At 38.5% G+C, this 16,460-nt stretch overlaps 1 protein-coding gene across 1 annotated transcript in view; it reads right to left on the reverse strand.

Moving 5' to 3' along the window:
- The window catches only part of slc24a3 (solute carrier family 24 member 3), a 64,142-nt gene that overhangs the window by 34,707 nt on the left and 12,975 nt on the right, over window positions 1-16,460 (reverse strand). Inside the window, exon 2 of the mRNA XM_079473590.1 lies at window positions 11,271-11,411. Coding sequence (XP_079329716.1) covers window positions 11,271-11,411 — 141 coding nt within the window. The remainder of the gene's footprint in view (window positions 1-11,270; window positions 11,412-16,460) is intronic.

Below are 16,460 nucleotides of genomic sequence, written 5' to 3' on the forward strand. Positions count from 1 at the left end.
GCTCCTCCACTCCATTTTCAACTCAAGCACATTTTATTTTTGTTAAAGTTCACCTCAAAATATAACTATATATATTCTTTTTTACTCACCCACATGACGTTCAACATGTTTTAAGACCTCGTGGCGTCTTCGGAACACAAATAAAGATATTTTAGGTGACATTCGAGAGATTTCCAGGCCTCCTCATAGACATCATGGTTATAGTTTTGTCAAGGTCCAGAAAAGTACTAAAGACATTGTGGAACTGGTTCATCCGCTCAAAGTGGCTCAACAGAATTTTTTAATTTATTTTGTGGATGACAAAAAATAACACAATTTTGATTTGGTCGTGAACTTTTCCTTTAAGAGATACAGGGAGGAGAGTTGGAAACATCCCAGTTTTTGATGTGCAGGCCGAGTATATATTCCTAATTTTAAAACCCTGCAAAACAAAAGCTTGAGAATGCAGAAAGTTCCGTAGGTTTAGTTTCCCAAGGCATTTCTCTGTGACCTTGAGGTGAATTCAATTTTTCTAAATACTCCTCTCCCTTAAGATACTGTCCTTGGCTATTCATTCGGGTCTCCCTAGGAGAGGCAGCTCAGATATGTCTGCAGTCACTTAAAATTGATTTTCATTATTACTGGAAAACTGCATTAATGAGATGCGGTGCACAAAGATGTCTATGTTAACTTGATTTATTGCTCCAGTTACACAGCAAATCATGCTGTGAAATACCAATTAGATGCTCGAGCTGTGATGAGAATGTCCCCGCAGATGTCACAAGGTTCACCAACTGAGGTGGCTTCTGTGTTTTACCTACTGAAGTTCCCAGATTACACAGCATTCAGGAGCTACTATCAATAAAAAACAACTGTGGCTGTTATGTGTCATAATTCCTAAACACTTCAAAACACAGATAAATTAGACAATTGTTGCTATACAGTAAGGGTATAGAACATAATGTCATCACACATTTCACACAGATATTTCACACAGACCTAATTTACTATTTATAGGTATGTGGTTAGGTTAAATGTTTTATTTAGGTTTTTTTCTATGAACTACTAACAATATCTTTCCCAAATTTTAAATAAAAATATTGTTTCTATTTGTATTTATTTGCAGAAAATGAACAGGTCAAAATAAACATAAAATATGCTGTGTATTTTTTCCCACCTCAAATACTGAAAAGAAAACAAGGTCACATTCATTTTTAAGCAATACGACAGTAATATATTTAGGAAAAGTTCAAAAATATATTTTATGCGATAACCTTTATTATTTTTATGCTATATGTCTCTTGCAATGCTATCAAACCAAAATTTGGAATCTCCTCTTCATTTTTTCTGTGATATATAAATAATATAAATATATTATGAAATATATTATTGAAACAAAATTGTTTCCCCTTTACGTGATAAAAATCTTAAAAATATCTATTATGTATTTATTGCTGTAAATGATTAGTATTTGATTTTGAGATATAGTACTTAAACATTAATTTCTAATCTGATGAATTTTGTTATTTTGCACAAAAAAACTTTCTAAATATTAATTTCAAAGTTTTAAAGTCAATATTTAAGATATCAAGGTTACACTTTCACAAAATGTTCTTTACATTATGTTAATGATTTTATGTAGGAAACAGACATACTATTTACTTTAGCTGAGTCAGACTAAGTCACATATAATAAAACATGTTGGAAATGATAACATTGTTGGCATGGCAATTAAACACCTGAACTATTCATCAAAATCTATACTATTCAGTTCTCATGTGGCTTGATTTCCTCAGGAAGTAACATTCTTTCGGAATTAGTTATGATAACTTTAAATATTTGTAAAATAAGATTACAATTTAATCAAGCTTAAGCCTGCACTCATTTGTTATGAAAGATGATGCAAACGCGTGTGGATGACGTGGAGTACTGGTGCTTCATATATTCACAAGAAAAAAGTTGCAAGTGTGGGAATATGTGTAACAACTCCCATACAATCCTCTCTCACTAACGGTCCGGTCGCTCATCCTCTAATACTCCCGATCTCCTCCGTGGAACGAGACCAGTGCGCGTACAGCTGACGCTCGTTATCACTCACGGACTGGCCTCCAATCCCGGCTCTTGTCCCGCCAACCTCCCTACATACCCCCATCGCCCCTCACAGGCAGGGGTACCCCGAGACTGTGCTTGCTCCCCCCCTCCCTCGGGGGTGGGCGGTCACCCAACCTTGGCGGACTATCCCCTGGGGGTCGCGGTGCCTTGAGGTGGCCCTCAGCGCTAGACCTTGTGCCCCCTGGTGGCCGCCGTTGGCTCCTCTGGTAGGGAGACAGTAGCGGCCCCCCCGTCCCCTGGTCCTCCCTATTGGGCAAAGGATGCAGGCTCCGGCCTCTGGCAGGCGGTGGCCCCTTCCAGCTCTTCCGCCATATACACGTGTGTCTATATAACCCCTCACACAGACAAAAACAACCTTAAACAGCACAAGAAGGTGATACACAGCGACACATCGCATGTAGGGCGCTTCGGCGTCACTGCACTGAGTAATTTGACATTTAGTCCCCCACATGCCTCCCCAGCTACCCCCCTCAACACAGCAGAAAGATCATGACTCTCGCACCAGCAACCCATAATTTATAAAAAACAAGCCATTAAAGGTATTAAAGACCTACTCATAGAGACATTCAAATCTTTCACATTCATTTCTGCGTAACAAAGCCTCAGATTTGTGCCCCGATACGTGTTGTTTAGGGTTATGTATTTCCATTAACCAAGAGAATTTTACTTTGAGCAAATGTGCGAACAATGTGTTTGTGTGCATTTTGTCATGCTGTCATGTTCAAAGGCGAACAAATGCATTCAAACATCAAAGTGTTCGGATAAAGAGAGATATAATATGACTGAGAGCCTGAGCAGCTTACGTGTCAAACTTGCCAAAGTATATCAGACGCTTCCAAGTTAAACAGGTAACTCAGATTGAGCTCAACACGTCACACAGCTAAAGAAAAATATGAAATAACATCAGAATCAGAAAGCAAATTCGTATTACATTTGTTGATTTACTCCATTAACTTTTCATTAACCCAATGATCATTTATCATATTGCACAAGGGGTATATGCAGTACACATTTTATAATTTGGTGCATGCTTAAGCATTAAGAGGTGACAACCACAATGCTTTTAGCAATAATGGATTGGCTTCACCATCTCAGCTGCCAATTCATTTCACCTGTGACACCTAAACCGCTTTGCATTATGATTGTTTTGAAATATGTGTATGTGGCTTGGGTTGCCAGGTTTTGCTCACAGGCATCTAACTGTCCACTGATTCCCATAAGAATTAAACATACTGCATGATGTCTTAAAGGGGTGATTCGCCGGAAATGCGTGTTTCTTTGGTGTGTTATAAGTTGAGAGCTTGTTTCTATCTCACACAAACTCTGTATGATATATATGGTTGTTTGTTAAGAGGCGTTACATTTCTGTGCAGTATTCGACCAATCACTACGCACTAGTGAACTAGCCAATCACAGCACGCCTCGCTTTTCGGAGCAATGAGCTTTGTAAAATATCAGCGCTTTTCAGAGAGGCGGAGCAAAGAGGAGATACAAACATGCTCGGTATGTGTAAAATGCAGCGTTTTAAAACCTTAAATAGTGTATACACATTGTATTACATCTAAATCAAACAACAATATTCATTTTAGCTGTGTCGAATTACCCCTTTAAAGGTGCGAATACGTGCTTTTCTATGTTATAAGTTGCCCATGCATGTATTAGACACGTAAAATCAGAACAAAAGATGCATTCCATCTTAAAGCGAATCCTAACCCAGAACTGCCTGAATCGCCTCGTGTAACCACACCCCCACAAAAGTACATCATTTCGTGGTATGATTTGACTACGACCGTCTGCAGCCATGACGTGGAGACGCTGTGTTTGCCCTTCCAAAAGATGAGACAACTAAAAACGAATGGTTACATTTTATTTACAATACTGTTCCAGAACAGTACAATCCGAATATTCAAGTGTGTGCAGCGCATTTCACGGATGATTGTTTCAATGAACCTGGGAGAGATCAAGGCCGGCTGTGCATGAAAGCTTTTGTAAAAAAAACATTACAACTTCGCAAGGAGAGTCTGGCGCTTCAGATTCGCAGCCTGAAAGAATATTTTCATTCTAAAAGACTTTGTTCCAGATAAACGCGAGCTGAGTTTGTCGTGTGTTTGTAGCGTATGTTGTTAATTTGTGTGATCTGCAAATGCAGACACATGCACAAGGTGAAAAAAGACAACATACGTCCTAATAATCTGTAATAATGTTCTAAATAGAGACAACAAATGTTGTGTTTATAATGCGGTATATTATCTTTGTTGAGTGACGACGAGACGTGGCGTAACACTGGTTGATCAAGAAGGTCCAAAGCGAGGGTGTTATTTATTATGTTACCATTCCTTGCTGTAATGCGAGCTCACACAAACTCTGTATGATGTATATGGTTGTTTGTTAATAGTCTTTTTAACGTTGTATATAAAAGGTAAAACTGTTAGCTATATTTTTAACTACTTAACACAATGTTTTTTTAATAAAACCAATCACCAATCCTTTACATACTGCTCATGTCGTGCTGGCGAAGTAGATGTATCGTCTTGATCACCTTCATTTTCCAGATTACATTTTATCACCTGTCAGTATAATTGCTTTGGAACCTGATGTTACGAATATGGTAAGAGGCGTTACATTTCCGTCACACGCTTGCAGTATTCGAAAAACACTATGCACTGGTTAACTGGCCAATCTTAGCACATCTCACTTTTCAGAGCGATGAGCTTTTAAAAAAATCTGCGTGTTTCAGCGAGGCGGGGCAAAGAGTATATACAAACTATGCAGGGTATGTGGAAAATACAGCGTATACACAATGCATTACACCTAAAACAAACCCTTATATTTGTCATATAACTCCTTTAATGAAAATTCACTGAAAAAACAGAAAGGTTCGTGTGAGGGAGTGTGGGGGATAGGAAATATAATTAGCACGGTTTAAAAACAATAGAAGTCAATGGAAAGTTTCCATTATGGAAAAACAAACACGAGGTGTTTTGGTTTGAGTGTGTATGATCAGATACGATGTGATATTTCAAGCCTGCTGGAAGGACAGACGCAACGCTGACCAGACCTCAAGACACACAAAAACCATCCTTATCTCTGATTAAATCATATCCATTTTCCTTACCAAATATGCATAACCACTCCAGAACACATCTCTCTCTCTCTCTCTCTCTCTCTCTCTCTCTCTCACACACACACACAGTCTTGCACATTCTGACCTTCTCTTCTACATGTGAGAGAGCTCCTCGGGTCTGTACATCCTCCTAAATCCACAACCAATATCCTCGGTCTGTCACACTCTCCACTGGTCCTTCTTAATTCAGAGTTACATCACAGTCACAACACCACAATCAAACACAAACTATATATACACACTAAATTTACACACATGCTTTATGAACCCTCACATTGGTAATATGATGCAGAGCGCTGGAAGAAGGGCAGGGATATGCCATACAGCAGAGTGGAACAACAAACAAACATCCATAATTATTTTTATTATTATTAGAGCTGGTTTGCTAAATTACTACTCGTACATCAAGTTATGGTTTTACAATTCCCTTCTTCTAAGTATAATTTTAACCCCTTAATACTTTTAACCAGGTCTTGCTTTCCAACTACATAAATAATATCCCATCTGAGATTAATCCCTATGCCTCAGCATTTCCCAGAAATATGTCCTCAAAGGGACCGGAGTCACAGGAAAAACCTGGTAAGGACAGCAAATATCTGTTTGAGCATGTATGAGAGATTCAGGCTGGGGCACGAGGGAACATCTCCTTAGAAGGACCATCCCCAGCCTCTGTTTATTCCGACGGATGCACTTTTACTTTGAATTACTTGTTTGTCGGATGGTTGCTTAGAGTCATGGAGAAACAGCGCTGTTAGAATAAAACATGGCAACAAAAGTGACGTATGATCTGTGTGCTTGTCATACTGTAAGCATGGGGCTCTCTAAGGTTCCCTTTTTTCTGTATGAGAAGAGTGTGAGGCCGATCCAAAGGGCAATGTTGATACTTCATCTGTGTTAACGGAGATGTTCTTATATTCTACCTTGTCAAAAAACAATAGTAAGAATGAATCTTACTTTATCAAATTTATTTGAACATGCAGCCTGTTGGTCGCACACATGCACAGACATTTTTGTGGAAAGCAATATGCCTAGCACAATTTGCCATTTTGAAGGCCACTTCAGAGTTTTGACTTGCTTTTACTTGGAATGTATTTAAAATTATCGGCTATATTTAAAAAAAGTCTGATATAATAGCACTCTCCTCCATCAATTGGTGAATTACTGCTGCCACGATCAGCGGAAAATGTACACAAACAACTCTTTTAAAACAAAGGTTCGATTATCTCCTGCCTGTAATCTACCGCAATGAAATGGAACAACAACGCCCGATAGGGAAGAAGATCCATTTACCAAAATCCATTCGAAACATCACTGCACATACTCCTGAATTCATTGCAAGTGAGATGGGAAAAACACACATAACTAAGACAGAGAAGGAACGAGGAAACAATGACAAAAAAGTGTGAGAAAAACATACTTACATTTATAACTGCAATACTGACGTTGTGCGAAACCACACAGTAAGCACAATTTCAGCGTTTTCCCTACACTGATTGCGCAAATACATATCAAATAGCCATAGAAAGAGATGTGAAACTGAGCCGTGGAGCCTTATTGAGAGGTGTAAACTGTAAACAACGGCCATTTGAGAGCGCAAACTCGTTCAGAATTAACTAAATCAGGAGTTTCTGTGAGAACACACTGACTGTTTCCATGTGTCAACAAAGAACACTGTGGGATTCATGCAGAACAAGAAGAGGTCTGACATGTTTTGCTTCATTTGAGGATCATGAATATGACTGACATAAGCGGAAAAACAACTTAGCCCACCTCAAATCATTATTGTTATTATGTTATTGCACAAAGAATCTATGAACACAAAAACATGGAAACTAATATAAATGCGCAACAAGTTTCATTTGTACAGCAATGTTTATAAAGGGAAATAAAAGGCTTACTTTAAATGCAAAATTAAAAGTGATGCAAAATCCCGCCGTAAAATTACAATAAATTACATTAGCTGATGCCAACACCTACCCTTAACTTACAATAATAAGTTATTGAATAACTTAAAAAATAATGTCCAGTGGAGGTAGCTTCTAGACATTGAATCATTCAACCAATTCCTTCAAAACGACTGATTTATTCAAGAACGATGATGAACAAGGATGCTTCTCAATATGCCTCCTCGTTTCCTCGCTCCTCCGTCCTGCATCCTATGACCCGGAAACCGACCGAGCTCAGCCATCTTTCAGGACATCTCAGTTCTTGCATATAGGCAAGGAACTTAGGTGCTTAGGAGCTTAGACGCGAGGAAAGGAGACGAGGATGCACAAATAAGAATTGAGAAGCACCCCAAGTGTCTTGATGAAATGCAAGTGTTCAAATGAACGTGAATGCACATATGCAACATTTAGTACTAGGATAATACCATAAAAAATGGAGGCTTTAGCATCACAATGCAAACCTAGTTGGGCAGGGTAGCAATTCCGTTTAATGCTTACATTTATAATAAAAATAATTTATGTTGTACCCAATTAGATCAACCTTTTCTAAATGGTCAACAACACTTTGTCCGGTCAACCACATCTCTCACAACCTTCATCAAACCCATCACTTCTGTGAATACTTGTCAGATAAATGAAAAAAATATATATAAAAAATAACCTCTCTCTTCTCTCAACAGGTTGTGGTCTAGCTTTTGTTGAAACTAGTAACTTTGTATTAGCACCTAATACAACTACGTACTATTGCTCTTTTATGACATATCGCTTATTGCTCCCTGAACTCTTCGTAAGTGGCTTTGGATAAAAGCGTCTGCTAAATTACTAAATGTAAATAACTGAAATGTAGTAAAACATATTACAATAAATATTTGCAGTGCACCACTGGTGGCGCCCCCTGTGAAGGCAACCACAAAGACCGACCAAAATTCGAGGTGGGAGCCGGATTTATTTCAACATCTGCCAGGGCGTCCATGTGTGGTCAGATTTCTACTGAGAGTTCACACACATACACGAAAGCCCAATACCAGAATAGCTCTCAAAGGTCAGGTCACATGACTCATCTGCTCTCCAAACATCCCACTGTGTAGATAGGAATACAAAATCAGGAGCACACCTCAGTCAGAGGAGATGAGCAAGCTGCAGGACATTGAATGAAGATGATGGCAGAGCAGGTGGTCTGTCACAGCAGACGACATCGACTGGCAATGTTTCTTTGCCAAATGCAAACACCTTTAAATACATGCTGAAATCCGGATTACAAATGAGCATGAAATATAATTAATATTTGCTATTGGAGATGAGAGCTTGAATGTTGGGCTAATGTGAATTGGTTTAGATATAACAAAACTTATTCACTTCTATTGTATGGACACAAAACCAATGCAAGTCAATGGCTAAAAGTCATTTTTTTAAATATCTTCTTTTGTGTTCTGCAGAAGAAAGAAAGCCATTCAGGTTTAAAATGGCAAAACTGTAAGTATATGATGACTGTAATTCATCATTTTTGGGTGAACTATCATTCATGTTTGGTGAAATAACATATACTGTATGTTTGGTTGCAATAACTGTACAGATTTATTCTTTTTCAATATTTAACAAAAACAATTGAGACGCATTGTGTTTAAACATTAAAAATGCCAATAAATCCCCTTAATAATAAGTTATTATTCTGACACCAGTTCAGCGATCACAATCCATTAACATGACTCCCAGTCAGTCACAATTATCACTTGAGCAACAATAAATGCTGTGTGACAGACAATGGGAGTTGATGGATGAAGAGATAATGAAGAGCTCATTAGCTTTAGTAATCACGCAAATGCCGGCTTGTCTGATTGTTGTTGCATTTGTGAATATTCAGGAAGTGCTGAGGAGGAGGTAGAAGTGCCGAATCCGTAAGAGAATACATCAAAAATTAAACAACTACACAAGAAAGAACGCAGAGAGTTGTACAGCACATTCTGTATGCACAGATGGAAAAGAGGGGAAAATAGACGGTCAGTACTGCACAAGTAATCGCAATTAAAATGATAACAGGATTTCAAAGACTTTCACTCCTGCAGTATAAGGTCTGTATTAAAGGAATAGCAGAGTAAGGAAACCCTCGACCTGTGCCAAGGCGCCAGGCAGAGGTTGAAGACGGATGGGGGGGATTTGAACACGAGCACAGTTCACTTTTTAACAGCGAGATCAAGGAGATGTTTGGCAAGGAACACAGTGTCCTAAAACACCAGGACCCCACTTGGAAACATTCACCAAAATCATAGAAAGCAGGCAGCAAAAGAAAGCAACAGGCAGAACACGCTGTGTTACGGACGGAAAGCTGTTCCCTTTACACCTCATAACAGCAGAGCCGAGCCGATTCATGCTGAGCTCACGGTACAGATATGACGGTTCACGTGGAAAGTATCTTCTTATGTTTAATTTTTGGACATGTTTTAAATGAAACTTTCTGATGATTTAATATACTGATGTTTATTTGCATTCATTGCAATCTTCTTTTTTCAATTCACCACAAATAATGTGAATGTAAATGTACATATCTCGCCAGCATACATACAATCATAAAGCCTTTACAGCATGTAAAATGAAAACAACTTTGCAACTTGTATAATATATAAAGGATTTCTTTACTATACATAAAGATGTGCTCTTGAATAACCATGAACTTTAATACACAGAAAATATTTCTAATGCAATTTGGGAGAAAAACTGTGATCCTGCAACACAAAACTGCATAAAGATCAGTTTTGGACATTTTGGATTTGACATATTTGAAAGCTGAATAAATAAGCTTTTCATTGATGTATGGTTTGTTGAGACACAACTATTTGAAACTCTGGGAATCTGAGGTTGGAACAATTTCAAGTAGGTCCTATATGTCATGTACATTAGATAAAACAACCAAAACACACACCTAACATACATATAACTATGCAAGAAATTGCAACAAACAAATGGAGCATTGGAGTGAAATCAGATACCAATAGTATACTAAACAGTATTGCTGTAGTAGTTCCCCATCCACGGCAAACGCATTGCAGGGGATGAGAAGAAAGAGGAGAGCTTTGAAAGGAGGAGATAGTCAATCAATGGGCCCACACGGTATCGATGACCCCTTTGTTCAGCCTCGCCTCTCTCTTAGACTTGCTCTAACTGGCCGCTTCGCATTATCCAAGACTATGATGCACAATGCAGCACGGTGCATCGAATAACACGGCAGATATGCACCAACCGTGCAAATAAACAACGAATAACAATGAGGAAATATAATGAGGAACAGATTGGAAACGTCAGACTTTTTACAGTGATTTTGACAAACATTAATAGTGCAAAGTGCGCGTTGTTTGTCAATGTGTTTACTGTGAGATGATGTATGGGGAGGCATCAAACATATTGATGATACAGTTGTAATGTTCAATCATGGCTTTGCTCAAAATAGTTTTTTAATAGAACTCAGCTATCGAGGTTAATGTCTTAGGAGTAGGAGACGTGGCCGTGTCTATTTCCCCATGGTCTTCACCTTGGCCAGCAAACTCTTTTAACCTTTAACCTGTGGTCATAACTAAATTATTGCTCACAGGACTCCACAGTCTGAAACAAACGTCACACTCTTTCTAGCCTCCAGAAAGCCCCAAAGGGAACAATAGCAAAGTCTGTGTCAGCGAGATTACTCACTCAAAAAGAAACAAAAGAGTTAGTGTCGGCCTCAGTGATGACAGGGGAGCCCTGATACAGAGCTAACACCTCCACAGACCCAAAAATCAAAGTACTAAATCAAGGGGCCGATACAGAGGCCGCACGTATTGTGTGTTATGTACAGTACTGCTTCGCAAGAAACAGATCACATTTCTTACAAATTGTGAAAGTTCAGAATTGTGTGCCGTGGATTTCTAAAATACAACTCAATCTGAAAATGTAGCATGAGGGAAACGCTAGCCTTAAAATCCTTGAAACTAAGCTCGACTTAGTTATCACATTACGCTGCTGTTTCCAGAGTCTATTCTGCTAGGTCCACTACTAAACAAGCATTTTGACATCTTCCTCTCTGCTGTTGAATTGAAAGGAAAGACAGACTGTAAAGTTGTGTGGGATGGTGAACCTCTTACCTGGAGGTGTGCAGTTCTTATCAACATTGGTTCCAATCTGGACATCATCTGTGTAGTTGCTGTCCATGTCAAACTCCCGCAGGAGCCTGCGGCTCTCCCACTTCTCACTGTCTTCAACAGAGAGGCCGGATATGCCATAACCTGTAAAGCACACAGTAAAAGAGTTGCTATTTACCTAAGAAATATTCGCTAATTCACTGCAATTGGGATGCCAAATATTTGACTGGGGTTCTTAGTTAAATAACTTCTAAGTATTAATTATGATTCATATAATGACTTATGATTCTAATTAATGACGATATGAAAGTTAAGGCAATTGAATTTGTAGTCATTAAATATAAATTCCTTTTCTCATTGAAGTTGTACATGAACAAAGTAAAAATGGACAAGGGAGAATAACACAATCCCACAGGTCAATTGCATCACAACATTCACTCTAATACTTTTTGTTTTTTAATTGTTTATGATCTTAAATCAGAGTTTAAACATGAGAGACACTTGATTTCAGTCAACACAGTCTGTAGATCATGTGACACCTCTGACCAAAAGATATTTATTTGAATCTGAATCTTTCTTATCTGCATCTTTACTTATATAAATCTGAAACCGTAACCATAGTTTCTGGCAGAGCACCATGGTGTTACGGCAGAAACTATGGTTACCATGGCAAAATTGTGATTGTGACTATAAATATTTCTGCGGTAACTTATTTTAGCTATCACTTTGATGAGATATAATATTTCATATGTTTGGAGGGGCTCGAGCCTTCCCGAGAAGGTTAGGATATAAAAATATTTCAGACTAAACAACTGCTGATGTCAAATTAAAAGCATGGTTTTACCATTAGTCGACATCTCTACCAATAAGCATGGTTTTCTAAATTTTGTATTATTTGATCTGTTAAGCAAGCCTTCAAATAACCACTTTACACCATGAAATATCAAGATCCCACATTACACTTGATTTCACTGTTCTTACATCCCAAAATAATGCTGCCACAGAGTGATAGAAATGTCTCAGTCAACTTAGTGCAATTTCATTTTTAAACAGGCCACCTGAACCAAAATTGCGCTCCACCAAATGATTGACAGGCTATTAACCCCATATAGACCAGAACAGAATGGTAAAGGCAGTGACATTTGCTAAGAAAACCAACAAAATTTCACATTATTCTATATTAATTTTTGGTCAGGTTTGACCGGTCCAGCACAATATCACTGCATGATGTCTCTTTTTCACACTGCATTCGCAGGGACACAGCGAGCTGCTATGTGTTACATACTGTCGAAATCTCACGGCTCCACGGCATCTCTGTTACCGTGAGCCCCCGGAAGTCAGCCGGGCGAATATTCATGGGGGCCGTCTGTGGTGCGGAGCAAAGCCGAGGAGTAAAGACAGTGACATCACACGGCAGTGGCTCGGTCTGGGCTTGTCTGGGATAGGCGGGCGAGATTATTCTGGCAGCGTTGTCATCTGGGTCACTCTGTCCTCAATCGCCTCTACCCTTACTAAACTCCGCTCAGCCATCTTCAGAACACTGGCCCCCACTCACCCCTCCAGCGGCTATAAATAAATCCTCTATATTTATAAAAAACACCACTCACGATGAGGGCTTAAGGGCTGTGTGGCGCATTATGACGTTATGCGTTTTGACATTGTGATGCAATGTGAGATGGTGATAATAAAATGAACTGGGATCCGGTTGTAAGGAGAGTTTGACAACACACTCTATTCCTTCCACCGACCCAAGTGTTACTAGGAGAAATGGAAAAAAGACATCCAGGCGATGACATTCCTGGATGAAACTGTTTAATAATTCATAGCCCCGGAGATGTCAAAAGAATCATGTAAAGCGAAGACAGTTGTGACACTTTTGGAAAATGTCACAGCTCAGTGATATCGTCATGGTAGAGATAGCAATGATCTAGCCAGAACAAACAAGCAAAACAAACAAAACAACACAACACTGTTGCTATATGCGTGTAGCCACACTACACTTCCATGTTCCCTTATGTCAGTATTTGGTTTATATAACCTTTCAGGAACACTTTACTCAGAATGAATTGCACCTGCTGACCGTTGTTTTAGCATGTGCTGGTGTGTTATTTGGCACCCAATAAAAATATATACATTTTCTGTATACATTTGTTTAATATAAAAATCTGAATGCTTTTTCCAATTTGGAAGATGCAGCTAATGTGATATGTTAGACAAATGTTGGACTGGGATTGTAGCATCACTTCAGCCATGTGATTCATACACCTAAATCAGCTCTACACCTCTTTACCAATGCTGTCACAGTCATACGCAAATGTACACAAATAAAAGGATATAAAGGAGAAAATGTTCACAGTAGAAAGCTCACCCAAAATTTCATGAATTACTCGCTCTCTAGTTGTTCCACACCGGTATAACTTTTTTGTTTGGTTGAACACAGAGAGATATTTGGACGAATGCTTGTAACAGTTCTTGGACCCCATTGACTACCATAGGAAAAATTGCAATGGTATTCAAAAGTGTTGAGTGTTTTCCTGCATTCTTCGAAACATCTTCTTTTGTGTTCAACAGAACAAAAAAATATAGTTTCCCTCAATGGTGGTCAATGGGGTCCAAGATCTGTTTGTTGCAAGCACTCGTCCAAATATCTTTCTCTGTGTTCAACCAAGCTGAAATATTATACAGTTGTGGAACTCGAAGGAGGGTAAATGACGACAAAAATCTTATTTTTAGGTGAATAATCCCTTTATACTGGATCTTGGGTGTCCTACTGAAAAAAAACTATAGGTACCAAATAGAAACCATCACAGAAATGTTAACGGTGTCCATTAAAATGAACCATGAGCTTTTTCCTTTAAAACCATTATAAAATTCCTTTTTGCAGTGTGTTTTTGGGCATTATTCCAATATGATTAATCTGCCAGATAACACCTCACCAATAACATTAATCACATACCAGTAAACACCATTACAGTTTTCATCAAAACCAATACAATTCCCATTATAGCCATTAAATCCATTACACGTGTATTGTGTTTATGGCAGGGTTCTATTGTTTTTTCAGCAGGGCTTGGTTGTTGGTGAATTCCATCCCAGCTTCTCCCACACTCATCATTATTTCTCACTTTTCCGTTCTAAAACGCAACATAGTGGCCGTCTGCTGATTATCCATGCAGCTTAGATTCCATCCACAAAAACACGTTAGAGCAGAACATAGCGGCTCCATTAGATTGTGGCAGCCTCACTGGAGATATAGTGTTTCTCTCTGACATGCTGCACAGAAACAGCATCACCTTTGCAGTGAGCCAGAATGCACGCTGCACACACACAGACGTGAGAGGGGCATGGAAGTTACTATGGAGATGTGACGTAACTGCAGAGGGTAGAGCTGAACTGTTATGACATCACGCTCAGATGAACACAAGTAATCGCACACAAAACACACACACAGGGTGCACAGCAGTACACGTGCTGGGAATCTAAAAGAGAATTTCATTGAGATGAATGCATCATATTTATCTAATATAATTGGAAGCAAGTAACTCTCATGCTCATTAAACATTTACATTAACAGAAGAGGTTCTTAGAAATACTCTTGAGAAGAAACAAAGTAATAAATTGGAAATTCTCAGCATGTGCAGAGAGCCTAAAGCACCTAAAGATAAATGTATCCAGAGACATAAAATACACTCACAAACATGTAAGATAATCATGTTCTAGTCAAATAAAAAATATATATATTTATGCTGCTAAGAGAACATTTTATATTGAAATTGTGCCACCCAGAGGAAATGTTATTGCTCAGAGATTGCATTTTCAAGGCTCAAGAGATTAACAGAGATCTCGTGCAGCTGCACTACAGAGCCAACAGCACCTCAGCGATGGGGCCCAGCAGTCCTCTATTCTCTCAGGTATAAAATGTACAAAAGAAAACCAAGGAACATGCCCAAAAATTACATTTAAAAAGCATCATTGCGTAACCAGATTTTTCATCACTCTCTTTGTTATCTCTACAAAAACAAGGTGCACGTAAAAGCAAAAAGCCTCCGGCGAACTCCGCGTTAGCTTGATGTTACATGCCCAGACCCTAGAGATAGACAAGCTATGAAAACTCAACTGTTTAACAAAAAAGAATGAACAATTCAACATAAGAGCAGAATGCATTAGAGCAAAGGGATTCCTCAGAAGAGCCGTAGGTGCATGTCCTGATGTTCAAGTAATTTCAGACTAAGACACATTATGCAACTTTCCGCCAATCTCTTTACTGCAGTGCTATATTTAGCAATGTTTGCAGATGCATTTAGAATTGTCTTGAGTGACCTCAGATTACAAAATAACCATCAGATACATGCGCAAAGAAATTGTAGAATTAAGTATAAAACAATATTAAAGGTGCTGCGTGTATTTTTTGGAGGATCTATTGACAGAAATGCGATATAATATACATAACTTCGGAGGTGTATCTTAAATAATGAAGCCTTTTGTTATCTAAAAATAAGCTGTTTATCTACTGCGGGTTACCTTGCATGGGAACTATAGGATTTACTTAAACGTTTTGTGTAAATATTACTTAATTTTTGTGTCAAGTTTTTGTAAACAGTTTTTTATTGAGTAAAATTCTTACTTGACAGAATTCCCGATAGCATCAGTATATGCACACAACCTCAATACTCATTAAAGATTTATTTTAATATGATACTGTAACGAACAGCATATGTTGTTAATGGAAAAGGGTCATTTGTATCACTTCTTAGTAATGAACAATATGGTATGTAGGTACATGGTATTCTGGTCACTATTCCCAAGAGTCATTAACTAGTTACTTTCCATGTATCAAACACTATTTATGTGACATAAGATACAGCACACTAGTGTAAGGGACACTTAATTACTCAAGAGTACGTCAGTCAAAGAGATACCTATATAAAGTTCCAATTCCTGGGTCACACCCTCCTTATAAAACCTGCACCTATCAGCTGTACAACAACATTTAATAAAAGAACAATAACGCCTGAATTCATAGAGGTAGATTTTTGAAAGGGGTAATTATATAACAAGGTTGTTCTTCACCCTCGTTGTAATATCTGTCTGGAGACTTCATGGTCCATTTCACACAGCTAAATGTTGAAAGCCCGTGGCCAATGCTGCTATTTCTGTGGAAATGCTTGCAGACGCTTTTACTTGCGCATTGTT

Source organism: Barbatula barbatula, assembly GCF_947034865.1.
Source record: "Barbatula barbatula genome assembly, chromosome: 14".
NCBI classification, from domain to species: Eukaryota; Metazoa; Chordata; class Actinopteri; order Cypriniformes; family Nemacheilidae; genus Barbatula; species Barbatula barbatula.